The 14757-nt window shown below is 61.0% G+C and overlaps 1 protein-coding gene across 3 annotated transcripts in view; it reads right to left on the bottom strand.

The window, feature by feature from the left end:
- LOC117643720 (nephrin-like) overlaps nt 1-14757 on the bottom strand; it is a 151320-nt gene that overhangs the window by 11590 nt on the left and 124973 nt on the right. Inside the window, exons 4-12 of one of the 3 annotated variants that reach the window (XM_034382782.1) lie at nt 13143-13351; nt 12956-13066; nt 12669-12872; nt 12281-12429; nt 11643-11784; nt 8819-8949; nt 8456-8615; nt 2108-2567; nt 1863-2026 (exon numbers count right to left, since the gene is read on the bottom strand). In XM_034382782.1, the coding sequence (XP_034238673.1) occupies nt 1863-2026; nt 2108-2567; nt 8456-8615; nt 8819-8949; nt 11643-11784; nt 12281-12429; nt 12669-12872; nt 12956-13066; nt 13143-13351 (1730 nt within the window). Of the gene's footprint in view, nt 1-1862; nt 2027-2107; nt 2568-8455; nt 8616-8818; nt 8950-11642; nt 11788-12268; nt 12430-12668; nt 12873-12955; nt 13067-13142; nt 13352-14757 lie in introns of all 3 variants that reach the window. The other 2 variants (XM_034382780.1, XM_034382781.1) reach the window with 2 other exon arrangements.

Below are 14757 nucleotides of genomic sequence, written 5' to 3' on the forward strand. Positions count from 1 at the left end.
TGTGACCGCGCGTGCACACGTGTGTGCGTGGCACTGCGTCGCTCTGTCTCTCTCGCACCCCCACGGCCCGACGGGACGCCCCGTGGGTGCGAGAGAGACAGAGCGACACTGTTCGGAGCGAGCCTGCTGCGACGCGGGGAGATGTAAATATAGATATAATCGCGGGCAAAGTGACACCCGCTGCTGGGAGACGGGCTGCAGCGTCGCGGTCAGGAAGAACGGGGAGACGACGACGTTGGGGGTCAACTCCTTGGACAAGGGAAGAATTAAATTAAAAAAAAAAAACGAAAAAATAAACAAGTGCCTTATTAAGTACTAAGTGACGTTCCGTCTCAGTCCCAACACAGCAACAAAAACAGTTTTTTTTTTAAAAATTAAAAAATAGGTTGCCCCTTTTCCTCGACACTTCTTCACACTAATCAAATTCTTTTCGTTCCTTATCAGGTTCCGCGCGGCCTTTTACACGGGTCAAACGGAATCACAGATCCAGTGGGAGGGTTGGCCCAGAAGGGCGCGCGTGAAGGGGTTAATGTGTAAGTACAAGCCGAGCCAGCGGGCCGGCTAACAGGGCAGGGCGGGGCGGGGCGCGTTGGCCACAATCTAGCACCGAGGCACGACAACCAATAATTTAAGCGGCGCCCAAATTGGGGTGGGCACTTTGAGTGCTGATCCAGGAGGCGGGGGAGCGGCAAGGTGGAGGGGGAGCGGACCTGGCGGACCTGGCGGGCCCGCCAGGACGGTGGCCTACCTTGCGCGGGCTGGATCGGGCGGACTAGGGCGGCCCGGCCGGGCCCGGCCCAACCTTGCGGCTTTGGCCCACGAATTAGGATCCCGGCAAGCCGAGCCAGGCGAGGGTGGCGCGTCGCAGACGCCGTGTAGCCGTGTAGCTCGTGTAGCGGCCAGCGCGCTGGAGTGGCGCGCGGTTCAAAGACCGCTCCAATCCAGCGGGATTAAGCGCGGGGCACCCGGACGCCGCGCCGGACACGCCGGAAATCTCCCCGGCAACTGCAAGGGTGCAAGGGCGCCCCCGGCCTGCCCCCGGCACCGGCCCTCTGCCCCTCCGGTCCCCCGGGCCCCGGCACCACGGAGCACGACGGCTAATACCACGGGTGGTTGTACTTTTCCCCCAGCTGCACACAGTGCGGTGGCGTCCGCGCTGAGCGCCGCCGGCTGCCTGCCTGCCTGCCTGCCTGGCTGTTCCGGCGGCGAAAATGAGTGGTTTATGGAAAGGAACCGGACGCGGCGCCACCGCCAGCCACGCCAGCCGAGCCGGGCTGCGTGAGCCGACCCGGCACGAAAGGGGTGCCGGAGTGGATCACGACACGCAGGGACCGCGCCGGACCGCCGGAACCGGCACCGGAACCGGCCGGCGTCAAGGCGGTTCACACTTCGGAACCGGACCGAAACCTCAGCGGTTTTCACAAACGCCACGCGGTGTGTGACCCGTCGCGCTCTGCCCCCTCTTGGTGGCGAACAGACACCCCCTTCCCCCACCGCGCGCGGATAAGACCGAATCAGCGAAAGCGCGCGCAGACCGCGAGGATAGGAAAAATGGAGAGAAAGGCGCCGCCGCGGGAAAGTAGTGGTAGTTGTGATCACGCGCGGCATTTCTCGTCCTTGGCGCCACGTTACCGGAAATGACGCTTCCGGTCGGGTTGGCGAGGCGGAGCGAGGCGCGCCGAGAAGGCGTGCGTTTCAGACACGCTGCAGCCACGACCCGGTTTCACCATGGTTCTACCATGATTTAACCAAGGTTTCACCAAGCATCACCAGGGTTTCACCAGGGCTTCACCAGGGTCCCCCATGTGTTCTTCCAGGGTTCAGGCGTTCCACTACACGTCGGCAACAGTGCAGCAGCTCACCAGTGACGGGCGAGATGCCGCTCAGCAGGGCGTCCTCGATGATGACGGGGTCCGAGGAGCCCTTAGTGTTGACGGCGAACACCCTGGCCTGGTACATGACGCCCGGCGCCGGCACCCAGGTCAGCTCGAAGACGGGGGGTCCCTTGGCCAGCGTCAGGTTGTGCCTGCGGAGACGACGAGGGTTGTGTCAGACGCGGGGGAAATGTGAGGAGTTTCTCTGATTTAACAAGGCGGTTGGTACTCACCGCACTTGCATGCCGGGCAGCTCCACCATCTGCAGCAGGAACCACTGCGGCAGGCCGCCGTCGAAGCCCTCCACGCACTCGATGCGGAGGTAGCCGGCGCCCGTCATGTTGGCCAGCGTGCAGTTGGCGGGGCTGAAGGGCTTGACGGCGGCGGCGATCTGGAAGACGCAGGGCCGCGTCTGGCGGCCCACCGAGTTGGTGCCGTAGCAGGCCAGCGTGCCGTAGTCCTGGTCCAGCGTGGGCGTGTAGTACAGCAGGGCCCCGCTGGAGTGCGCGCCCTGCGCCCCGGCCGGGCCCTGCGACACGCGCGACGCCACGTCCTGCAGCGTGCCCGAGTGGTTGAAGGTCCAGTGCACCGACACCTGCTCCGGGTTGGCGTCCAGGTCGCAGTGCAGCGCGATGCGCTCGTTCTTCACGGCGCCCAGCAGCTGGTCCCGGTCCTCGCGGCAGCGCGGCGCGTCTGCGAACAAAGGGGCAGTCGTTATTCGCAGTCACGAGGCTGTGGTGGCAGCCACAGTGGGCCAGAGGTCCGGTGGAGGCGGCCAAAACTCTAGGCGGGGTTGGAGCTCCAGAGTCGCTAAAAGGGACTCGAACCGAACGTGCGTGACCCCACCAATGGATTCCTTGTTCGGTGAGCAATTCATTGGTGGGGTCACACGTCCGGTTCGAGTCCTGTTTAGCCACTCTGGTGCTCAAAACGCGCCTAGAGTTTTGGCCGGGCCCACTGTGTGCCAGGTGCACTGCTAGGGACCCAGGGACCTCTCTCGTCACTTCCAAGGGATTGGGGCGCACCTCGGCAGATCGCACGCACAACGAGCACAGCCGAAATGTTTGCACGCACACACACACGCGCGCTCAAACACACACACGCACCTCAACATCCGATAGCGTAGAGCAGAGAACAATTGCAAAGAACAACAATGGGGCCCGGGGCAACCCCGGGCGGCCCCGGGCGCCACGTTCCCTTTTCCCAGTGGCGCGGCCGCGGCGCGTGGAAGCCATTTTTTGTGGTGTGCGTTAGGCGCGCAGTCCGCTCCGCAGTCTCTCTAGATTGAGATGACGCGGCGCGCACAAAGCGAAGATGCCTCTCTCCCCCTGGAGAGAGGCTGGCGCGCTGCAGTGTAGGCGCGAGCGGGAAACGGAGCCAAGCCAGCCAGGCCGCGGACCGCCGCGGACCGCCCGGCATTCATAGCGCGGTCATTTGTAGCCAAACTCCTTTTGTGCTCCGCTGCTCCGCTGCTCGGCTGGGCGTGCGTGGGCAGCCCGGCCTACAGGCCCCACAGGCCCGCAGCGCCGGAAAGGGAAAACAACAACAAAACAAAAACAAACAAAAGAAACAAAAGGGCGCAAGTCATTGCGCGGAAGGCGAGGGGGCCCCGCGACAACGCCCCCGGAACACCTTCACGGAGTCATTCTCTCGGCGCGGCGCGGCGCGCACCGGGGCGAGTTTGTTGTTCCGTCATCCCGCTCGCAACGCCACTTTCGTTATTATTTTTCGCCCCATCGTGAAAGTGTGGAGAGCTAATTTTACTTCCAGGTTTCGGTTATCTCGGACTTTCAAAGTCCGTTTCTGTAGTGACAATTCGCCTCGCGAGGAACGGACACCGAAACGAGCCCAACGTGGGAAAAGCAGAATGCGTTGCCGCACCGCGCTAGACTCGCCCGCCTGGCCAAGTTTGGTCCCTGTTACGTCATTAGTGGATTTGGGGGAGGGACGGGGGGCAGGTCTGGCCGGACAGTTTGGCTGATGGCTCTGAATGGAAAGGCAGCCGCCCAAGCGAGCCACTGTTGCAGGGCTTTCGTCTTCCAGCACATTAAGCAGCATCAAAAGCCGCCCCCTTTTTTTAAGCGGTTAGTTCTTGGGCGGGGCGGGGTGGGGTGGGGTGGGGCGGGGTGGGGCGGGGTGGGGCGGGCACGCGACGTCACGAGCAGCGTTGCCTTTCTACGTCCATTACCCTCAAGCAGCTGCCTGGCTGCCCGGCTGTCTGCCTGCCGCGAGTGCCCCTCCCCCCCTTCATCCCCACACGTCAGTGTGGTGGCGGCGCGCCGCGGCGTGGCGTAGGCACTTCCTCACAATCAGAAAACGAGCTTCCTTCTTTCGCTCTGGCGACGACGACGCCGGAGAGACGCCTTCAAGTCTTGGAGGGACAAATCGGCGCAGTGAGGCTACACGGCAAACCACTTTACCCGGCTCGCCGCGCCGCCGCGCCCTTAATCATATCGGCATGCACGACAAGCGGGCCGTGTCCCCGCCCAGGGCGGCCGCCGAGCACGCCGTCGAGCACGCGGAGCACGGCGCCGGGGGTGAGCACGAGCACGCCAGCGAACGCGCCCCCGCCCCCCGGAGACACCTCACCAAACAGCGCGCCCCGTCGCTGCTTTCAACACACGCGGCGTCCCCCCCCCCCATTCCATCCCCCTTGAGCAATTGGGGCCTCGGCGTTGTTACGTGATAATAGGCGGCCTTTGACCCGGCCGAAGACACGCCGCCAACATTTATAGGTCGGAAAGGGGGGGGGGGAGGCAGCCACGAGGGCGCGGCGTCGTTCGGGGTCGCGCTGGCGGTGAGGGGTGAGCCGTCTAGGACGCGGCCTTGACAAATCCACTTGCTCCGCGCCGAACCCGAGCATGGGCACGTTTTCCGGGTCGGTCCAACGCACGACGGTAGCAAAGTTTTCTCGTTTGAAGCGGCCAATCCGCCGGTACCGCCACGCCATTGATAAAACATGCAGTCCGAAACCCGAAACACCCGCATCGCTCGCACTAATTTTTGCACTCTCGACTCAAACAACAACCACCCTGCAGTGTTTCCTCGGCGGACTGTCCTGCGGACGCAGAGCGCCGTCTGGCGGCCCGTGTGTGTGGCACACTGTGTGCCCGCGAGGCCGCGACTCCCCGCAAAGACCCTCGCCGTCGGCAGTGTGCAGGCGACGGCCTGGCGACGGCCTGGCGACGCGGGGCGGAGAGGGTAATGTGTAATTAACGTCGTTAACCGTTTACCCGCGGTACACTGTAGCGCACTTTGTCGCGCACTGTGGCGCACACCGTACAAGAAACACCGAGTGGCACGGCGCGGCTCGTCACGGCCAGGGACGCACACCGCGCCACCTAATCGCGCCCAAAGTTTGCACCTATTAAAAAAGCAATTACCGAATTACAGGAAAACTTCACAGGGAGGATTTGGGCCGCCCGGCCTCGCCACTCCCGTTCTGCGGTGTTGGTGAGAGGTTTCTCGCGTGCATTTTCGCTTCGCTTATTCGCCCCGCCCCACCCCGCCCCGCCCCGCCCGACTCTGCTGTCAGCCTCCATTCCAGGGCGCCTGCCCCACCCGCCCGCAAGCCCCTCGGCAAGGTAATCTTTGTACTCTAGTAAGCATCTTCTCTACGCACGCCGCATAGTCTCGAGCTCGGTCTCGAGGCCAGAGAGGAGGGGGTAGACCTAAAAGACGCTCAGGGGCGGGGTGGGCGAATCCCATTTGGGGAGACAGGCCTCCTTCTGAAAGCAAAGGTAAAGTGGCAATTAACGCGGAGGTGTTGCAGGCAGGCGGGTCGCAGGCGGGGCGATGGGTTCCCGAAGGACTCCGTCGGTCGGGATGAGCGCGGTCTGCCAAGACGTGTCTTTGCTTTGGGGGTTTCGGGCAGCACCAGCTAGCGCCCCGCCCACCAGGCCTGGCGGACCACAGTGGGCCAGAAGACCGTGGAGGCGGTCAAAACCCTACACGCATTTTGAGCTCCAGAGTCGCTAAACAGGACTCAAACCGAACGTGTGACCCCACCAATGGATTCCTTGTTCGGAGAGCAATCCATTGGTGGGGTCACACGTTCGGTTCGAGTCCCATTTAGCGACTCTGGAGCTCAAAACGCGTCTAGAGTTTTGGGCACCTCCCCGGTCTTCTGGCCCACTGTGCGGACGGTGGCGCACCGCGGCGGCGGCAGCGCGAGGTACACGTCAACGATCGGCAGCGAAGTCCTATTATAATATCCCAGCCACTCGCCTCCCTAACAGACTTACTTTGCCTCTGCGATTCCCTCGGGGCACAGCCAGGCAGGCACGGCCAGGGGGTGGGGGGGGGGGGGGGGGGGCGACCTGTTGAGCCGTACTGCTCTGCCTGCCTCCGCTTTTTCTCCGTCGAGGTTGTAACCCGAAAGATTCCCGCGGTGGAGCTATGCAGGAGTAGCGCCAAAAAGACCACTGCCAGAGAGCATTGTGGGGATGAGTGGGACTAGACCCCTTTGTTGCGTGCCTGGCTTGGCATGGCTGAGCCGCGCGGCTCGCGGTCACTGTGTCTCTCTCGCACCCCGACGGAGTGCGAGAGAGATGGAAGCACCGTTCGGCCTGCAGGGCTGCCGGGTGGTAGTTGACGTGGAAGGGCGATAACGCGAAGGCGACTCGGACGGCGAAGCGGGCCGGCCCACTTCGTGCACTTGGTGGACGCGAAGCGAAGGTCCGTGGAGGTCATGAGCCCAGCGGCTTGCCTGGGCTTGCCTGGGCTTGCCCCAGCCCAGCCCGTCGGGGGGCTTCACCAACTACACGGCCAGAAAACGCCGACCCGATCCTCCTTGGCGCTCGCAAGGTAAGAGGATTCCCTTGCTTTACAAGCCCCCCGCGCCCGTATACTGTTCCCAGACACGGTGAACACAGGGTGCGCGTTTCGCCGAGAATAAACGCACCTCTGACGTTTTTAGAACGGATAATACCTGGGAAATTAGCGCAGGGCCAGCTTGTTCCGCAGGCAGCCAGTCTGGCAGCCAGTCGTGAATACTGCAGTGGCCTGGGTACACCGTGAGGCCACCCCGGCGCTTCAACAATGGGTCTTATGAACAACTCATTTCTCAGAGGGTCGGACCGTACTTCCTCACAGAGGCACCGCCTTTTCCCGTGACTAAGGAATGTTAGTTACATGGCGATACGCAGGCACCGGCATTATTGATTTTAATCTTAATTAAAGTCTAATTTTAAGGGCCTCATTTTCGTTATACACAGGGTGCCCCTCTCAAGTTAGCTCCCTGTCTCTATCTCTCCCACATCCTTCCTTATCTCCCTTGCGGCCCTCGGCGCGGCACGGCCCGGCCCCGGGTGAACCCCTGGGCCCTACATGCTACCCCTCCTTGCTAGGCTCTGCATGTCTCGAGCAAGCCCCTGCCGGCCCTGCCGGCCCTGCCCCCACCCCGTCCGTTCGTTTTCTCGCAGTCCTAATTGAGGGGTCCTCGTAGACGTGCCTCTGTTGCGAGAGCAACAATGAAGGAGAAGCGGGACCCGAAGCGGACCCGAAGCGGACCCGAAGGGCAGCCGAAGGGGCGTCCGAGAGCGTCGTGCTCAAGTGGGAGGACGATTGCACGCGCAAAGTGCATGTAAAAACGCCGTCCAGAGGGCGCACCAGGCAAATACTGCGTGCCAAGGGAGTTTAAAAAAAAGGACGGCGGAAAAAAAAAAGAAAGCCTGGTTCCGGGGTCTTCTTGGCAGTCTCCAGGGTGCATTCATAGGACGGCAGGCAGGAGCACAGTGCCAGGCAGGCAGGCAGCCAGGCACAGGGGCACATTAAGCCGGGGCCATCACTTCTTTTCTTGGTAGACGCATTAATTATTATTCATACGGGGGAAGGTACGCGTAGTAGAATGCGACCCCGGAGGGCCCGGAGGGGTGGGCAGAGATACACGGGGCGCAAAGAAGGGGGAAAAAGGGCAAATAATACAAATTGCACAAAATGCAAATACTTCGAGAGGAGCGCCCTCGAGATGCAGCTCGCGCTCTCATTAGGGGTCTGTGTGTGTGTGTGTGTGTGTGTGTGTGGTGTGTGTGTTTGGCCGTGCACGTGTCGTTAGGCTTGCGATCTGAGACGCGGCGGGGCTCTTTGTCGTTGCCATTCTCCGTCCTTGGCGCACGTGCCCCGCAGGCAAATGTTTGCTCGCTGTTTCCTGTTTCTTTCTCTCTCTCTCTTTTCCCCCTCGAGCCGCGCCGTTTGTGTGCGCGCGACTTTGTTTGCATCAACGCACATAGGCTTGTCGAGGTGAGAGGGAGGAGGGTTATGTCGGCCGGGCAGATCCCCCCCGCACAGTGGGCCAGAAGACCGGCGGAGGCGGCCAAAGCTCTGGACGCGTTTTGAGCTCCAGAGCAGCTGAATGGGACTCGAAGCAAACGTGTGACCCCACCAATGGATTCCTCGTTCGGAGAGCAATCCATTGGTGGGGTCACACGTTCGGTTCGAGTCCTGTTTAGCGACTCTGGATCTCAAAACGCGTCGAGAGTTTTTGCCGGCTCCAACGGTCATCTGGTCCACTGTCCGCCGTCCGCTGGGGCCAGTGGCGTATCCAGGGTCAGCCAGAGGGAGGGGCAGAGTGAGGCACTCACACATGACGCTGAGCTTGACCACGTTGGAGCCGCTCTTGCCCATGCTGTTGGCGGCGAGGCACGTGTAGCTGCCCGCGGCCGCCCGGTTGATGCGGCGCAGCACCAGACTGCGGTCGCTGAGCACCACGCCGGCCGTCTGGTTGTGGGCGATCTCAGTCCCCTGCAAACAACAACAACAACCCGTCAGCAACGGAAACAGAAGTCCCAGCTACCGACCGTGTGACCCCACCAATGGATTGCTCTCCGAACGAGGAATCCATTGGTGGGGTCACACGCACGGTTCGAGTCCCGTTTAGCGACTCTGGAGCTCAAAACGCGTCTAGAATTGCGGCCACTTCAGGCAAATCGTCGACGACTACTTACGTCGTGGTACCAGACGAGGCGGTACACCTTGGGGTTGGCGCGGACCTCGCACTCGAAGTACACGTCGTCGCCCTCCTTGATCTCGTCGGCCTTGAGGGTGGTCCCCATCTTGATGGAGACGAGCGGCTGGTCTGCAAGCAGAGGGACACAGTGTCAGCACCCATTTGTCCGGCGTGGCGGCGGCGTGGCGTTCGGAGTGCGCTCCTGGAGGACAAGAAGGAGGGGGAGGGCGAGGACGCCGATATCGTGACCCTGCGTGAAGAAGTGCAGACGCGGCATGGGAAAATCCGGCACCGGGGGATAAGAAAGATAAACAGAAAGCAATAAATCGAAAGCACCCCCATCCCATCCCATCCCCGGGCGGCGCGGTGCGGCGCGGTGCGCGGCGCGGTGCGCGGCGCGGGGTCAACCGTCGCCGACGTCGCGGAGTACGACAAGAAGGGGAGCAGGAATGCAGCCGCGGAATGAGAAGGGATGGACGCCGAGATTAAGAACGAGAGAGAGAGAGAGAGAGAGAGAGAGAGAGAGAGAGAGAGAGAGAGAGAGAGAGAGAGAGAGAGAGAGAGAGAGAGAGAGAGAGAGAGGCCCCTGGAGCGCCGCTATCCTTATCGAAGGGCTTCCAGGCCAACGCGCCATCGGCCGCACGGCTCCAGCCACTCCAGTCGCTCCAGCGGCACGCCAGGGAACGGATTCAAGGGCAGTCCGGCGGGCCTAACGCAAAGCTGCCACCACAAAAAGAGCCTTTTTTTTGAAACGCTGTCGTGTTTTCTCCGGCTTAATTTGTTTCCCCTGCCAATTCCCGGGTCGAAGCAGAGTCTCCGGCGGCAACGTCGGCGGGACAGGAGACCGGGCCGCGGAACGGACGCTAACAAAGGGAGGCGGCATGTTCGATATTTGCATATTTACAGCCAATAATGGCGAATTTGGCGGGGGCAGTGTGGCGGGCTGGCCCGGGCGGGCCTTGTGTGGCCTGCACTGCACACAGGCTGGTGCACTCATCGTGTTTGACGGATGCTCGAGCGCGCACAGCATGTGTGGCGTCCACTCCAACTGCATTGCTGCAGCACAGCAACAAGTCGGGCGCGGTGGTCGCCCTCCTTGCAGCGATCAACTCCAGAAATCACTCTCAAGCCCAGCTTTCGCGACGCGACGAATCAACTTCCGCCCGCGCTCCTCTTAGCCCGTAAAACAAGCGGTGACAATGCCGGAATCGGTTAGTAGGTCATAAATATGGACCAGCCGTTTTTCACCGACACTGCTTCCCGACATTCATGGCATTCATTCATGCCCTGTTTTTTTTTTCGGCGCGAAACCCAGTCGCACGGGTTGTGTTGCGTGTGTCTTTTTTTTTTGGCAGAGTAGTATCCGACGCCACGCTTCGCTACCCGCGGCATGTGCTGGCATGGCTGGCGCGGCACAGCGCGGCGCGATCGTGTGCCACTGCACGCCATGCATGCACCAGCTGGAGTGTAACTTGCTGCGTACGCTGAGGAGTTTCCGGCGCACGTTAGAGGGCCAACATCCCTCTCTCCCCCCCCCCTCTCTCTCTCTCTCTCTGGTGCAACAAAGACGGGCTGCTTCGCCGTTATGAATAAACCGGGCACGTCCCCGCACCCTTTCGGCACTGAGTGAGACAGAGCGACATGGTTCGAAAGCGGGGGGCCGTTCGGACGTACCGACGGCGCATCGTCCGTCCGAAGGCATCCAGGACAACGAGTATCAAAGGGAAGGAAGGCGGATAGGATCCGACTGGCAGCCCCCCGGGACTGCCTGTGCGCGGACGGCCGCGGGAACAGCCACCGCGACGGCCACGGACTTGGAGGAGTCGGCAGCATCTCGCGGCTGCGCAGCATCACCGTTTGTCCGGGTATCTCCGCGGCACGCTGACAGCGGCTGTCTCGGTGCGAGCCGTATCTACCGCCAAGAAGACACCGGTTGACACTTCGGCATCGAGTCGAGGCAGTCGCCCGCCATGGCACAACGGACAAAAAACCACCAAAAGCCATTTCCGCGGGTTGGCCGTAGGTTGGCGCCAGCGTGCAGCAAGGAAGGAAACACCTCCTGACAATCAGACCGACAAACAACAACAACAAGACGGCCAACAGCGGAGCGGCCCGCCGACACTTGAAGTGGCGCGGCATTTTAAATCCCCGTTCGCGTGTCTGCGAGGCGAGCTGGCTGGAAAGAGGGGAGGGGAGGGGGGGGGGAAGCGCTGTCAGGTCGGCAGGATTGACGGTCAGTGGGTCACGGAAAGCCGAAAGCCGCGCGCGGCGAAAGGGCGGCGAAGAAAGGAAGCCGAGAAAAAATACTGCGAGTGCGAAGAAAAATAATTCGCCGTGAGGAGGGCCGAGAGGGCCGTGAGGAGGGCCCGAGGCGTCGCGGCGCTGCGGGTCGCGGGGCCACCGCGGCACCACCCTGGATCGGGGGGGGGGGGCTGCAAAACGGTGCGAACGGCGGAGATGAACAAGGTGGAGGGGGGGGGGCCTGTATGTTTGCCCTGGGAGGTTGAAAGCAGAGCAAGTGAGGAAGGGGTGTGGACTGGGCAGGTCCCAAGAGACTTCACCCCCAAGGCGGGGTGGGGCGGGGCGGTCGGCCCCCTTGCCGCGGCAACGGACCTGGCCGGGGCGCACCCGCCGGTTACGGGAGTCGTTTATACTACCTACCTTGCTCCGGCACTCTGTGGGGAGCGAGGGCTAGGCATGTTTTTAAATCAAGTGCCCTTGCCCGTTGCAGTACATTTTTATTTTTATTTTTAGAGGAGAGCTGCGGCGTGCGGGAAGCGGTCATTTTGAGCAAGCGTACTAGTCGCTACAGGACTACTCACATTCCACGTTGAGCAGCAGCTTGTCCTCGATGACGGAGCCGGGGATGGCCGTGTTCTCGGCGCGGCACGTCAGGTACTTGCCGTCGTCGTCGATGGTGGGCGAGAACTTGAGCACGCTCAGCGCTACCCCGTCCGCCTCCGACTGCTGAGATCAGAAAACGACTCTTGTATAGCTAAAACGTTGTTGGTAGCAACAAAAAAAGTATGAAGGGCAACCATCCCCCCCCCTTTCCCCGTCAATTTCCGCAGCAGTTTTGTACGCTCCCCAAACTAACGCACCCACCGGGCCGCCAGCACGGCTCGGCTCCCCTAGCCTGGGGCCACACACGCGCGGCGCGCGCAGGCGCGTGAAGGTGGGGACCGCCCGCAAGGGAGCAATATGATTACGGCCGCTCAATTTGGTCCAAACATTATTTCAGCATCGCACGCACCAACACCAGTCGGCCTTGGGCCCTGCGTGCGTCGCGGTGCGTCGCTATGTGCGTGCACAACCCACCCCCCTACGTCTTCGTCGCGAAACACGACGGCCAGGGAGAAACGCGATGCAAGGCAGCCTGCGCGAGAGCACAGCCACCGCATTCCGTCCCACAATGTAACACAGTTCAATGAACGCGAAAACTGCGCACCGAATTTGGTACCTTGTCCTGGTGCCGCAGCGGGTGCGGCCCCTTCCACCACGACATGACGGCCGAGGGCCGCGAGCCCTGCGACTTGCACTCGATCTCGTAGGTCTTGCCGGCCTCCAGGTGCCGCTCGCGCGTCGTGATGGTCACGGACGTGGGCTTCACTGCAAGTACCAAACAAATTTTCAAAATTTAACGTATTTTTTCAAAAACTAGGTTTAAATTTTGAAATTTTTCAAAAGTTATTTTAAATTTTTTTAAAAAGTTATTTTGAATTTTGAAGCTTTTTAAAACTTTTTTTAAATTTTAAAATTGTTTAAAACCTAATTTTTAATTTCTTTTTAAAGACAAATATTTTTTTTTTCAAAGTGATTTTTTTTAATTTATGGAAATGACTGCTTACGGTTGACGTCGAGCACCACGGCCTTGGCCAGCGGCATGGCGAGGTTGGTGTTGGAGGCCTGGCAGATGAGCCGCGAGTGCAGGTGCGTCCTGCCCACGTTCGGCAGCGTCAGCCGGTTGATGGTGACGCCGTCCTCGCGCGTCTCCACGGACTCGTCCAGGACCATGTTCTCCATGAACCAGACGACGCGCGGACGCGGCCGGCCTGGACACAGCGGGGATCAGCTCCGCAGAACGGGAGGAAAAAGAACAAACAAAGCCAACTTTCAAAAATAAACGGCAACTCACCTCCCTTAACTTCGCACAGAAGAATGACGCTGTCGCCCTCGTTGTAAGGCGCCACTAACTTGGTGGGGTCTTTACTCTCGGAATCAAATATCACAGGCTTGGAGGGTGGCACTGAAACGGAAGAGAGGGCCATTTGGCTTCAGAAAGCGACGACGGCGTCCTGCAGGGCGAAGGAACCGGAGCTCACCTATGACGGTCAGGTTGACCTTGACGTTGCGGGTGGGCGAGTTCCGGAAGTCCACCCGGCAGCGGTACAGGCCCTCGTCGCTGACGGACAGGTTGTCCACGACCAGCTCGGCGGGCGTGGTGGCGGTGCGGAAGAAGGCGCGCGTCCCGAAGGCCTCCGTGGCCGAGTACACCAGCTCCTGCCCCACCGGGCGACCGCGGCCGTCGAAGCTGCGGGCAAGGAAAGGCTGAGTCAGGTTGCGGCCTCGCGGGGACGGTGGGGACGCATTCCGCCAAGTGCGCCAGTAAAAAGGCTCTCTGCGTGTGTGGACACATGTCGCCGCGGGGGCGGGGCGTGGCGGGGCGCCGGAAGCCGCTTGTGTGCTCGTGCGCCGCGCCTGGCCCCGCCTGACCAGAGGCAGGGCGCGGGCAGCGCGGGCCGCGGCTTGCGCCGAAATGACTTAATCCCGGAGGTGCGGGCTCCGCCACTGCTCCGCCTGGCTCCGGCCGCGCCGAGGGCCCCACCGGCCCCACCACACCGCAGAACGGACGACACGGCCACAAAAGGGAACGACCAGGTCAATAATAGGGCGCCTGGACGCGGCCCGCGACGACCGGTCGCAATCCCCTCGCATAAGAAGACCAGTTCGCGAAGCGGCGGTGGCGGGAGAAAAAAAGCACAGAAGACGGAGAAAAGGGGAGCGGGGAGAGAAAGTGTTGCGGGGGGCGTGATTCCGACCAAACTGCGTTCTTCCATGCGTCTACGGCGGGATAATGGCGCCATAACAATGCCCTGACTGCCGCGGAGTGGGCACGGCCTGGGCAGCCAGGGCCTCCCCGCCACGGCCAAGGCAGCCGGGGCCGCCGGGCCGCCGGGGCCGCCAACGTACGGATGAATAATATTTTACTTCGGGTTGTAATCATGGGGTGGAGGAACACGGCTACGGCCACACACACACGCTCAACACACACACACACACACGAGCGGGGCTCCTCCCCAAACGCGGGCGCCTACCCCCACACATACACACATAGAAATAAAGTACGCGTGTTAAGTATACGGTGCCTCCCTGGCCGTTCCTTGCGTGCTGCGGCCCCACGCCGCCTGGCGCTCGCGGCTGAGAAAAATGCGGGCGGGCCCCATCGTCGAGTATTTTCGTTTCAGCCGCTCTCTCTCTCTCTCTCTCTCTCTCTCTCTCTCTCTCTCTCTCTCTCTCTCTCTCTCTCTCTCTCTCTCCCCGTGGAGGATTCAGCGACGACGCCGCGAGATGGCCCGTTCACTGTTAAAAACGTTACGGCAAATGGACAAAAATTTGCTTCATTTTCTCACTTGTAACAACAGTTTGACTATAGTGCCCTTTAAAATAAGTGACTCAATATTATTCCAAAGAACTAATTATTTTAAATTTTTAAGTCAATTTTACTTAAACTTGTTTTTACAGTGTTATGGACTCAACCGCGCTACCTGCAACATAGCTTGCTAGTTTGACTGCACAGCCGGTGCGAGGCATAATCATTTACGCAGCCCCCTAAAAAAAGGCGGCGTGGAACAGCTTCTTCATTGGGGCCTTTGAGGCGGGCCAAGTGTGTGCTTAATGCTCGCGGCGGGGCGGGCCACGCCAATGGAGCGTGCGATT

Source organism: Thrips palmi, unplaced genomic scaffold (assembly GCF_012932325.1).
Source record: "Thrips palmi isolate BJ-2018 unplaced genomic scaffold, TpBJ-2018v1 HiC_scaffold_17, whole genome shotgun sequence".
Lineage (NCBI taxonomy): Eukaryota > Metazoa > Arthropoda > Insecta > Thysanoptera > Thripidae > Thrips > Thrips palmi.